The sequence below is a fragment of the Perca fluviatilis genome, chromosome 11 (assembly GCF_010015445.1).
Source record: "Perca fluviatilis chromosome 11, GENO_Pfluv_1.0, whole genome shotgun sequence".
Classification (NCBI taxonomy): Eukaryota; Metazoa; Chordata; class Actinopteri; order Perciformes; family Percidae; genus Perca; species Perca fluviatilis.
In genome coordinates this window covers 22,633,125-22,646,661 of record NC_053122.1, presented here as the reverse complement: position 1 = coordinate 22,646,661, position 13,537 = coordinate 22,633,125, and the positions used below count along the sequence as shown (strand labels likewise).

Below are 13,537 nucleotides of genomic sequence, written 5' to 3'. Positions count from 1 at the left end.
ATTAGGACACCGTTTTATTCTAATTTAGCTTGGAATTCTCCCACGAGGAGAATATTGTATCTCAAAATACCACTTTTAAAAGTGGTATTAATTAAATCAATTCAAGGGAGGGATACCACTGGGATTTGTCTGCAGTTGTGTTGTGTTGATATGAGGATCCTACCTGACATTGTCATGGCGCTGGATGTAGATTTTGTGAAAGATCCTTTCTGGGGGCTTCAGGAAATCCTCTTTCATCTCCATAGCTACGTTCCTGGGCAACAGACTCATTAGTAGGCGCTCCTGTGTGTGTGTGTGTGTGTGTGTGTGTGTGTGTGTGTGTGTGTGTGTGTGTGTGTGTGTGTGTGTGTGTGTGTGTGTGTGTGTGTGTGTGAAAGAGAGGGAGAGAGAGAGAAAAAGCAAAAGGATAAAATAAGTTTAAATATGCATTTATACAGTCAAACACAGCAAAGTTATCATAGGACAAAGTGTTAGTAGCGATAAGAAATGCGCTAGAAAAAAAGGCATGAAATCTAACAGAAATGAATAATGTGTCGAAATGACTCACGGTACAAGAGAGAGAGGGAGGTAGGGGGAAAAAGGGAAGAAAAAAACCGACACAAATCTAATTTTACCCATAGTTTCAGCAGAGTACAGGTGCCTGTACCTGTTTCTCATTTTCATCTTCCATGCGGAGTCTCTCTTCGATGCAGTTGCGAGCCTGCAGGAAGGCCTTCCTCTGGGCTCTTTCTGTCAGGATGCGCACAAACAGCCCTGACAGGTTGACACTGGTGAACAGCACTGTGTTGGCAACCAACTGCAAACAAAATAAAAAATAAAACATGAAACATACTGTTTTAATTCTCGTTAAAGACACACAAATATAAAGGAAAACATTAAGAGATGCTGTGAATGAAGATTGTTGTATGTATTTTTTACGTGTGTCACTTTCCATGCAAGAAGAATGAATGATGAAAGAAAAGTCAAATTCTCTTTTCATGTACAGGAAATAATCAAATTTTAAATATGTCATTTGATTGATATTCTATGTTTTTACGTTACTACTATTGTGGGTGTGTGTGTGTGTGTGTGTGTGTGTGTGTGTGTGTGTGTGTGTGTGTGTGTGTGTGTGTGTGTGTGTAAATCTGGGTGGCAAGCTGCTGCTTACAAAGATGAATAAAGTTGTATTGACTTGAAAAAATTCACAATAATCTATCCCTATTACATTTGGAGTATACACAGTATGTGACATCCTCCTATAGAGAGATAGGTGAGAGGGTGGTGGGGCCTAATATTTCTCTATTTTTGGTTTGTGAGATTTAAGTATTTGAGAATCCTTGCTCTGGTTCATCCATCACAGCAGATGCACAGCAGCATGACTGCTACAACCTTGTGCAGGACACAAACAAAGGATTTTTCTACTTGACTGAGTTTGGCTGGCTGTGACTTCGTACACAAACCAAACAAAGTCCTACTAATACACTACTACTAATATATCCACCTAGAGTGTACACTAGCAAGCTTTTACCCTTGGCAGTATTTAAATATTCAGAAGAATAAAGGAATTTATTCTCCTCATATCTTAGGTTATTCATCATGAGTGTATTCAACAGCTGGAGTCAATGGTGGAGCATATTTGACCTCAAAAGAAAATCTATAACAAATGACTTTACGCTTCACTTATAAACAACAACAACAACAACAAATGTAACTTTGGGGCATTCATGTTTTTTAGTGGGCATCATAAATACACTGTCAAAGCTTCACGTGATCTCAAATTGAACAAACTTCTATTGCCACAGACAGGCATGTTTCCCAGTCCAATGAATAATGGATTCCCGTTTTGGCAGTAGCAGTCTGTCATTGTGCTTGGCAGCAGTGCTGGCAAGCATCGACATGTTCAAGCGATGCTCAAGTTACTTTACAGCCTCAAGTAAGTAAATGTGGACATCTGAGATGATTGGTGTAAAACACTCCTCTGCTTATCTGTGGTGATAACCCCAATTTCTCTTCAGATGGTGATAACTGACCTCATTGCGCTGTACTCACTCTTGCAGCTATCTTACCCATTCACTGTCAATAAGAAAGCTCCTTGTAGTTTTACACAGTGAGGAAACTACAACCTTTACATTGGTTTTTAATATGTAAAATTATGATTTTCAATATTTGTTAAAGTAGTGAATGTATACATGTATAGCATTGTATTGTACAATAGGGCTTTCATTTAAAATGCACGTTATTAGGCAGAAACATAAAAGACAAACTCACAGGGACTGGTTACATTGTTTATAGCAAGACAGAGGCGCATGCGCGACGTGAGAGGTCGGAGAGGTTAAGGGCTCCTGGTCGCGTAGGGCGTATGTGATCTAAAAAATTTGACTTTATGTACAAAAAAATACAAACGTAGCCTAAAGCCATACATTAAATAGCACAGTGCATTGTTACTTCCTATCAACTAAACAACGGGGGATAAGACGGAGCGGGAACGGTAAGGTGCAACAAACAAAGGCGCAGGTCTGCATGAATACAAGATTTTCATTATAGTCATATGGTGTGAATGTGCTTTGGATTGGGATCTAATCTAATCTAATCTAATCTAAAAGTCATTCATTGTTGTTGTTTTGTATTTGTCCAATCCAGGCTTAATCTAGACATGCAAGGTTTTAAACTAATTCTATATAACATTTTATTACTCCCAAATCTTTGATGTACCAATGAAATGTGGCACTGTAAAGAGTAGTATATATTCTTGACAGACACAATTAAAAAATGTTCAGTAGATGACAGCAAGACTCACAGCGGAAGAGTAAGGAACTAGTTATAACATATTTTTAAAGCAATATTATGTTTTTTTTTAGTAATAAGACATTTCAGTTATATACTGAGCCATGAAAGCAGACGTTACTGTAGAGCGCCTGGGCCCTAGGTGGGTGGTTGGTGCAAGCCTGGGCCATGCGAGGTCATGCCACACAGCTCATCGCTAAGCTTAATGGATTAGCTATCTCTGGTAGTACAGCTAACACTGTCCTTCACATGGCAATGCAGGTATCTCATAGCCTACATACAGGAAAACAATCTCCTCTGCAAATACGCTGTCATCATCCGAGGGCGTGATGAACTGATCACATCTCTATTTCGTTTCCACGAAATGCACGATCTTCATGCCATATGCTGCACAGAGGCAGAAATGTTCCACTACCCCTGGAGGGTTTGACTGATGTGACATATCTTTTTTTTTCCTCACACCTGACAACAGTCAGAAATGTGAGTGTGTATGTTTCATTGTGATAGAAAAAGGTCCATAGATATACTGTACATTCACAGAGAGCAGTTTACCAATTCCTATTTCGGCTCGGACATGACATTAATGACTTTGCCCTCTTTTTCATAACAGAATATAGTGTGGTGAAAGTGTGGTGTGTGTGTGTGTGTGTGTGTGTGTGTGTGTGTGTGTGTGTGTGTGTGTGTGTGTGTGTGTGTGTGTGTGTGTGTGTGTGTGTGTGTGTGTGTGTGTGAGTGAGTGAGTGTGTGTGTGGCCTCTGTTTGCCCTACTTCTGGTGCAAGCAGGATGTCACTATGGTTCTTCATTCCCAACCAGCTCCTTTTGGCCTGTGTAACATCGCCAGGGAAACAGTCATGGGCATGCAGACGGCTTTGCTCATTCATTTTTTCTTTGTTTCTTTTCTTTTTAGAGGCCTACAATTATGCATCACGACAACTGTGGCCTATACACAGTAGTTCACTATTACTGAAAATCTGTAAATATGAAGACTTACTTATAGGTGCTATATTGTAGTAGGGAGGACAGGCATAAGGTGATTAAGCAGAAATCCACACTGACTCACTTTGTGTTTGTCCAGCAGACAGATCAAGCTTCTCATCTAAAATTCTTCTATATGGCTCATAATTGTATTTGATCCCGTCTGTGGCTGAGTTTACACTTTTTTTGTAACCAAGAATTACACTTTTGTCAAATCTGATCAAAGCCTGAGCAAATCTTATTAAGTCTAACAACAGGGAGCTGTCCTTGGTGCTGAACTGAAGTCTAAATAGTGTGTTTCACTGCACTGGCCTACATTATACTTGTTGTATTTAAAGTATAATGCATGTGTGTAGATGAAGGTAAAATAATGATGACTTTTACAGTATATGCCTATTTAAAAAAACAACAACATACAAAGGCACCATAATTAACGTGTAGCACATACGTACCGTTCTCCATAGTTGCTGTGTTTTCGCTGTGACAGAAGTGGCAGTCACAATCAAATGCGAGATGGAGATCATTATTCCAAGCACAACCGCCAAGAGTGTCCGCACAGGTAGGAGCGCATAGGCGACGAAGGTGACCAGGATGAGCTGCCACACGCCTTGCTCCGGGGACGTCGGGGGCTCCATCCCCATCGCACCCAGCGAGAAGGGACAGCAGAGGAAAGAGAACGTGAAGCCGAAGAGTAGCGTCAGGTTAACAATCTGTTGTAGCTGAGTCACTTGCAGGTACTTGACATTGGTTACGATGAACAGGGAGACGAAGATGACACAGTGGACCGGATGGGACCCTTTGGAGATGGTGAGGCTGGGGCCGGACAGCAACTCCACCACGGCCAGTGTCGAGGACATGAAGATGAGGACGGCCAGGGCTTTGAGAGTGGACGTCTGCTCCAGCTTCAGGTTATAGTTCTGGAAGAGGGACTCGAGCTCCTTGCAGTCGAACTCGTCCTCACATGCGATGGTGGTCAAAGGGACGCCCTTTGGACAGTGACTTCTCTTCCGCCTGGTTTTGACTTTCTGAAACGGTATTTCCTCCATGTCAGGGCCATTCATAAACTGAATACCTGCTCACAGCTTAGGTCAAACGGAACACCGGATCCCACGCCGACACAGACCGGAGCCAACGGTAAAAGACGCGCACAGCAAGCTGGAGGCAGAGCGTCCCAAATAGCTGGAGACTGACCGGTGGCCACAGACGCGCTCCACACTATCTACAGGTTGAATTGTGTTCTTCGGATAGATCAGCTAACCTTATGATATAAACCTTCATGTCCCGGCTGTATTTGCAAGCAAATATATATCTATCAGTTTTTTTTAACATTCGTTTGAGCGCCACATGAAGAGCAGCGCACACGACGTCTAGTTCAGATGGTAAAGCTTTTCGCAAGGCTCAGATAGGATCACGCCTGCGCATTATGAGGTGAAGATAAGACAGGTCTCAGCTACTGAACACACATTCAAGGCGATTTGGCTGGTGCGGCTGCAGAGCTCTTCTCACCAATGTGACAGAGCCTGTGCATACATCATCCATAATCCCAATGTCCTTTTCTTTTCCACCCACACATGACATGTTTCCATCATTAAAGCCTGCGCAATCAATTTATGTTTTCTACATATATTAATGTAATGTAATGCTCTTCCTTTTCCTGTCTCCTTCACTCACACTCACTAGGAGCAGAGTAAAATGCAGAATTAATACTATTGTAGCCCTACTGTGTATCAATGTTTTCAGACCATGATTCATGGAATTCTCGCTGAGCTGGCAGCTACTGTGTTTGGTTGGCACATGGGATAACATGCCTGCATACCATTCATCATATGATTTCTGTGTTGCCAGTGAGGCAGGCACCCTTACCATCAGCAACCTCTTGGCATTCAGGGGGTGGTGTTTCATTCATTACCATGGGAAGATTAGTCATCCGTCACGGGCTGCCTTTGCCATGAGCCATCAGTGCCAGAGAGGGTGTTAGAAAGTGACAGATGGATGGCCCATGCCAAAGTCCGACCCTCTTACATGCTACCAGGACACTCACATGCTTTCTGTTCCCCTTCCTGGCTCTCTCTCTCTCTCTCTCTCTTTCAGCTATTAGTACCCTAGCTTTCACTGATCTCACTCAGCTATTGAATGAGTGTATGCAGTCTGACAGGTAAACAGAGAGAGAGAGAGAAATGGATGGGGTGTAGTGACTATAGAAAACAGTATTTGGCAGCCGCCCAAATTCAGAGACAAAAAAAGAAGCAGTGCTATAAAAGACTAGTCTGGCCACAGAGAAGCATCAAAGCCAGTGTTTCATGAGAAAAATAAGACATTTTAACACATCTGAGAAAAAAAAGCTTGAGTGAGTCGATGCTGTATTAGAGCTGACACAATTAGTAGATAAATCAAGCGGATGGACGAAGATTAATCTGCATTATTGAGCAAAAACAACAAATATTCTACGGTTGCAGCTTCTCAAATATGATGATCCTTTTGTTTTTCTCTGATATTTAATGTAAACTGAATGTTTTTGGGGTTTGGACAATTAGGATTCCATTTTGGAAATGGCATTTTTATTTTTATGTTATAGACCAAACAATGATTCAAAAATAACCTATCTATCTATAATGAAAATAATCAATAGTTCCAGCCCTAGTTGATATAAACTACTATAATCAAACTTGCAAAACGCCTGCTGTCACACTAAATGATTTGTCAGGATATTGTTGTGTCCACAACAGTGTCCCTTACCTTCCCCTCATGTCTGCCTGCCAGTCTCACTCCTCTGTGTTATCTATCTCCTGCTCCTCTGAGAGAAAGATGTGGGACACATGATGTAGGACACATTGCTGTTAGGCGGAAATTCTGTCTTATCTACAACGTTTTTCACTCTCGGCACCTTCCACTGGACTTCATTAGGCGGCACACAAACACTGATGTGTTAGTGTAGTTTGCCAGTCAGTGACAGGGATACTGTAACAAGCCTGAGGTGATAGACAAATGAAACAAATCAGTGACCTCATTTAATTATTGTCTGTCGAGTGTAATTAATTTGGCATTGATTTTCTGCCATCGCCCTGATCAATATTTCAATATTCATTGTGTAGCAGCTTCTAAATCATTCTCAATAATGAGCACTGCTATTTTTCAATTTTGTAAGACATCTCGCATTTCTTTGATGCAAATGTCAAACTGTGCATTGAAACAAGATGAAAATCTGACATTCAGATTGCCATTTATGTATCTGCTTTTTATTTTTGACTGCAGTTGACTGACAGATGGTTTCTTTCCCATTTGTGTGAAGGCGTGCGGTATTTCCAGGAGGACCTTTTGGCCTGTTTGTGGCCAGGAACTTTGGGGGATGAGAGCAGAGGCATCGTATCAAAGTGTCATTCCCTGCGCTTTTGATGGCTTCAGGTGTAAGTGCACGGTCACACTCTGCTAGCCCTCATCTTCTGAGAACAAAGAGAGGTCTCACGGGAGTTCACACCACAAAACTGCACTCCAAGGGCATGGGACAAGGAGACAGCGGCCTGCTCCATGCTGCGTGCCTCTCTACTAAAAATCATCTTCGCTTCCTCTATGTCTGTCTTTCTATTTCTGTCTCTTTCTCTTTCATTACACACAAAAAAAAATCCTCTCAGACTGACTCAGACTGAAAGACATGAAACAGCTGAGCGTCTGAAATGGTGGTAAAACAGATAATTATGTATCTGACATATTTACATTGCAAAATCGTTATTTGAATAACAGCTTGATGACTCAACAGCTTGAGCTCTCTGGAGCAATTAAAGTCTTCTCCGCCACATGTCAGTTGTATAGCCTCTTCCCAAAAGCTGATCTATAGCACATAAGATCTAGCAAATGCTTGCAACCAAATTTGTTTCATGTTGGGCCTTTGGTCATGTCTCAAATGTGGCTCCTCTTGTCAATTGAGCAGTGTGAAATGTCACCCTCTTTACATCTCTTGCAAAAAGTTTTACACATCCTTTAATTCTCCAAACAGCAGGGTGTTTCCGTATCTTAAAACGGATAGCTCTCACACACACGCACGCACACATTTCAATAGGATAAAAAGCAGATGAAAAAAAGCAGAGCATTCCTAAAAATAGGAAATGTTTAGATCTGCTGCATTCATCTAAATATTGCTTAACACTCACTGTCATCAAGTGATCATCTGTAATGATAGCCCAGCAGGTGGCAAGTCCCACAAGTGTCCAGATGTGGCTGAAACATTGCTGGTCTTATAATCACAGACACATTGGCTTAACACCAGCAAATGAAACAGCCAAGCCAGACCCAAGAGGGACAGGCAATGCATGTTATGAATTAGCTAATGTCAGCCTTAATTAAAATGTGCTAAGAAACAAAACACCTTTTTTCCACGATTGTCAGTCAGGTGTGCTATTCCTGGTTTCCTCAGAGAAACGGCTATATCTTGGAAGGATAAGAAAATTTCAAAAGATGGAGAACTCTGTGAGAATATGACCTTTACAGTATGTGCATGAGATTTTACGTTCATACCATGGTGATGGATCTAATTTATTTCTTTTCCTTTACTTCTGAAATTAAATAGAAAGTGTAAATCAAACATGGCCACAAGTCACCTATTTTTCACATGAACTTAAAAGTAATGAGTCCAAATTCAGCCTTGAGCAGGAACCTGCAGAACTCCATTTGTCAGTGCTGAAAACATAATGCACACATGATTACCAAATCAAAACTGGACCCGGGGAAAAAATCCACAAGCTTATCCTTCATTCAGCACAGAGAATGATTTGTCCCCTCTACAAAACACGTCACAACAGATCAACGTAAAAGCTAAGTTACCCCAGAATCCATGATTCCAACATAATTCTGTCTGTTGATGCACTTGTCAGTTCAGTGTCAACGAGGTCATTGAACAGCTTTGGATTGCATTTTTAAAACCTTGCACAACAAAATCTTGATCTAGCAGGGCTAAAAACAATTGTTGAGATTATTTCTCAGATGCATTGCACATGGTATAAAGATGATGACACATGACTTTTACAGACAGTTTTTACCGTTTCGATGTTTGTGTGTCATCTGTAGAAACAAACAACAGCATCTATGTAGTGTGTCTTGTTTTAAAAAGGTGTGATCGGCATTGTTTCCTAAATGAATCTCGATTTTGGGATCAATGCATTCACTCCCACCCAGTGGACTGAGAAATTATTTTCTGAGTCAAAGAATGATTTGGAAAGAATGTACAAAAACATGGTTTAACAAATAAATGACATTATCCAGCTTTTGATCTTAGATGTCTTTTCCTTACTAAATCTTTAGCGATCTTGCCTTCTAATAATATGTGTGAGGTTAAATAATAGAGGTGAAAAGGGAAATCAAATCCTAACTGACTACTTAAAGTAGCATCTGTATAATTTGCAGATCAAATGTAATCCTGATGCAGCACCTTCCTTTCCCTAAACAGCATACATGATATTTTTCACGACAGCTTGCTGATTGCAACCTTTTGCGTATCAACATACACATCTGAGGGACCTTTTTCATCATCTCCTCCATTACAGACAACACCACCCTTCTAATCCTCCACTCACATCAGCATTGCTAATGAGCCCAACAGCTAGTTACTATATACTGTTTATGGACACATTTATTGTAACTGCAGACTACAATGGAAATGGGATTGTGTAAGGATAGTGACTCAGGATTTTCCTCTGTATTTATTCCTTTACATAAACGATACAGATTTGAGAAATGTCCATTTCAAAAGTACACACATACCGACAATGAAATAACTAAATAGTAGTAGTAGTAGTAGTAGTAGTAGTAGTCTTTTCTCTACAACAACTAATGATCTGTGAAAACAAAATCAGCCCTATGGAGCATTACATAGTGAATCCATTTTTCCCAGTGTGAGGTAAATTGCTCCAATTTATGATTGACAAATGCTGTTATCTTTTCCATATTGTAAATGTCCATTGTGATGTCCATCCATCCATTTAGAGTCAGGCTCTCTTGTGATAACCATTTCCTGGTTAAAGCCTTTATAGATGCAACCAACAGAATGTTCAATAAACCATTTCTGAGGTAAATTCCCAAATACATATTCTTGATCTCTTGCAGGGCATTGCGTATCCTCCCTCCTGTAGTCTTTGATAACCGGGCCGCCCCAGAAAACATGGTAGTGGTTTGCATGTTGGTTTGATCCTTTTTTATAAGGTGTGGATTACTGTTTGGGTGCTTTCTGTCCAACAGAAACCGAGTAGAACCTCCAACAACACTAAACGCTGAAAAATGAAGCTCATAACAAGAAGTAACACTCGTGGCTGTTTGGCATAGGTCTGTGTGCAAGCTTAAAATGGATCAATAGCCATCAGGTGCATGCGAGTCAAGTGCAGCACCCGCCCCATTGTGAAATCCTCTTAAAGCTTCTGATAGTTTGAGTAATCTGGGAGATCGCAATGTGTGAGCGTGTATCTGTGTGCGTATGTGTTTGTGTGTTTGCGTCTAGTCCATGTGCCTTGTCCCCTCCCACAAAGGCTGTCTTCCAAAGTATCACATGCCCCTTTGAATTTAAGTGCTTGGAGTGTTCACTGTGCAGTGAGAGAGACAGACAGAGACAGAAAGAAAGAAAAGGAGAGAGAGCTCATGAGAGCACATTTCTGCCGTTCCGATAACATTGTACTCACCAAAGTTATTGCTGAGATCTGGAAACATGGCGACAGGAAAACTGTGTGCGTGCACAAGTATGTAGTGTACGTTTGGGTTATCATTTTTACCATTTATCCGTGCTTTCTCATCCAAATAATTTTGGATAACTTGGGGGGATTGTTGAAAAACCTCTATGATCTGATTGCTTGTGTTCCTGACAAGCATCTCAAGTTTAAGTGATGTATAATGAGAAAGAGGGAAAATAAGAGAGAGAGAGAGAGAGAGGAGAGAAAAAAAAAAAAAAAAAAAAAAAAAAAAAAAAAAAAAAAAAAAAAAAAAAAGAGAGAGATGGTGGCAGGCTGACTGGACACGTAACGGATGAGACTCAGCAACACTTGGAAAGACCTGATGTTGAATAGGAACTTGATATTGAATTTCAAAGACACAAACAAGATTCAGCAGGCAGGGAGGGGAGAGCTTGCTCTTATGTGTGTCCTGTGCTGCTGTTCTCATAGAAGCCAAGTACTTCTGCGGTGATCAATAACCAGGAGAAAGTGGCCACTGGTCCTGATCCTAATTAGTGCAGGGTTAGAGCAGATTAGCTTGCACCTGAGCCCCTATCTCAGCCTTTCTCAAACAACAGCTCCCTCCCAATCAGGCTACCTAGAAGCACCAGCATCAGCAAAATTCAGTGATATGTTTTGATGTGGAAGAAAGACACCTCAGCCAGTATATGAAACCTTTTTCTCACATATCGCTTATGGTTCATCTCATGTGGAAATATCAAGCTTTCATCGTCCAGAAGACCAAAAATAAAGCAACACAAAATCATCGCAGAGTGGGGACAGGTGGGTCTGTCAAAAAAGGGGTCCTTTTAAATAACAATGGTGGTCATGGCAATGGAGCGATTAGCTGTAAACCTTTGGTATCACAGCCAAGTTTGCTAAACACAAAGAGTTCAGGGAAAGGTGTTTGTGTGTGTGTGTGTGTGTGTGTGTGTGTGTGTGTGTGTGTGTGTGTGTGTGTGTTTTGTGTTTGCATGCATGTGAGACAAGCCCCACTCTCCACACCAGTGTTCTGATTTGACAGTTGCTATACATAGAAAATACATAAGCCACATTTTAAAATGCAATCTATTTTGGAAGCTCATTAATCGATTAAAGCTTTATCATGTGGTTATATTCTGTTATAAACAAGAAGAAAACCCAAAGACAAAGACACACATTTAATTAATGGACATGAGGATACTGGACAGAGATAGTTATTATACTGTACTGTACAAATAGTACTTCTTTTATACACAATGAGTTGGTACTGAATACGGAACCCTGCTAGCAATGTTTAACCATTTCCATGATGATAAAATGGGCTCTTTTGTTTTAAAAATACATGTATAATCTTTAACTGGGCTTGATCATAGTGACATAATTTACATGAATAATGAATTCTCGATTGTAACATAACTAAACATAACTTTTTCTTGGAACTAATATTAAGGAAGAGTCTTTTCTGTTAAAACATTTTAGACATTTTATTTTGTCAGCTTACAGAAAAAGCTAACAATCAAGTGCCGATTTCATATCCCCCTATATTTAGAATATATTAGGAATAATGAGGGTCTTAAGATCGATACCTGTGGAACGCCACCTGTGACATTAATACTGTATATACTGAATATGATTAGTTAGGTATGATTTCAACCAACTGAAAGCTCAGCGTAAGTTCATTCAGGAAGACTTCCATGCTTTCATTCTCTCTCTCTTTCCTAATCTGATCAGCTGATTATGGGCGTTCACTCTTCAGTTAAACCAACCAGAATTTGCCATGATTTCCATGAGCCAATCACATCATTGCATCCCTGCTTTAAAATCTGTTCTCCTCTCTGACGCTATCAGTTGTCATTTCAGGCAAATCGAGCAGCGCTCCTCCACCCCATTCACCTCCAGTCATCATCATTCACAACACCCACGGTCCTCCACCAGAAGCCCTGCTCACATCACATCCATCCAGATAAAGCCTACTCATGGCCTCTCTACCCCTTATAAAAATTTTCATAGCGATGTAGTCTAATCTCCAAAGACTGTACATTTCAACCTTCTGCATCATGCAATGAATAAACTTATTTGCACCTTTCAACAAAGTCTCTCCTAAGCTATAGGTTACCACACCCAATAGCCTCCAATTGATTGTATAACAAATTATTTACTGTATGAAATGAAAATAGACACATTAATAATATGTGATGATAGAGAAGCTATCTTTCAAAAAAATACTGTAATGCCACTGATGCCTGTAGCTATACACAATGTGTTACAGTACTATACACAGTGCTACAGTATGCTTATCTGTGTAATATTCACAGCTCCTCACCAAGCCTGACCTGGTTTGGTCTGACACTTCTGCTGGTCTGCATACAGAAAAGAAAAATCACACGAGTACACTTATAGCACACACACACACACACACACACGCACACACACACACACACACACATCCAGCTGGCCATCAAATACCACTCTCAGCTTTTTCTAAACACAGAGACTCCAACAAAATAAAGCAGTCAATCACACGCACGCATGCACGTACGCACGCACACACACACACACACACACACACACACACAAACACACACAAACACACACTTATACTAAAACCAATATATGTCTACACACACAGAGATGCCATCTCGCGGTCAATCTACCACCTCATTCAAAGAGACAAAGAGATATTTGTAGAGCTGCCACCAATGAAGATGAGTCTATTAACCCGAAGGCTTTTGGGTCAGACAAGAACCTTTCCACTTCTACTATTTTAGCCCTCCCGACTGCATTCATTAATGAATGAGCTGCAGGACTTGGAAGCCAAGTTGTCAGCTCTCTGGCAGAATTGTTTGCATCAGCTCTAGAAATGACTGTATCAGATGGCTGAGATTTCTCTTAAGTGCCCCTCCGTGTACTTTTTCTCCTGATGACAAATGGGACGTGGCCTACCTCTCCTTGAAGGGGAAGCAGCGGCAATAGAACAGGAAATGAGGAAATCTAATCATGTCAATGATGATGATGATGATATACATTAAAAGGTGGAGATACTTTATGGACAGACAGAAGGATTTGATTTGGATGCTAATTATTGAGCAAAGAAAGCAAGTGGTAAGGTGCCACAGTGAAGACAGAACAC

General features: G+C 40.7%; 1 protein-coding gene across 4 annotated transcripts in view; it reads right to left on the bottom strand.

Moving 5' to 3' along the window:
• The window catches only part of LOC120568311 (adenylate cyclase type 1-like), a 39,784-nt gene extending 34,632 nt beyond the window's left edge, over positions 1-5,152 (bottom strand). For all 4 annotated transcript variants that reach the window (XR_005640697.1, XM_039815727.1, XM_039815728.1 and 1 more), the window contains exons 1-3: positions 4,192-5,152; positions 647-796; positions 164-282 (exon numbers count right to left, since the gene is read on the bottom strand). Coding sequence is in view for 3 of the 4 variants with exons in the window: in XM_039815727.1 (XP_039671661.1) it covers positions 164-282; positions 647-796; positions 4,192-4,800 (878 nt within the window). In the remaining variant the exon portion in view is untranslated. The remainder of the gene's footprint in view (positions 1-163; positions 283-646; positions 797-4,191) is intronic.
• Positions 5,153-13,537: the final 8,385 nt, after the last annotated feature.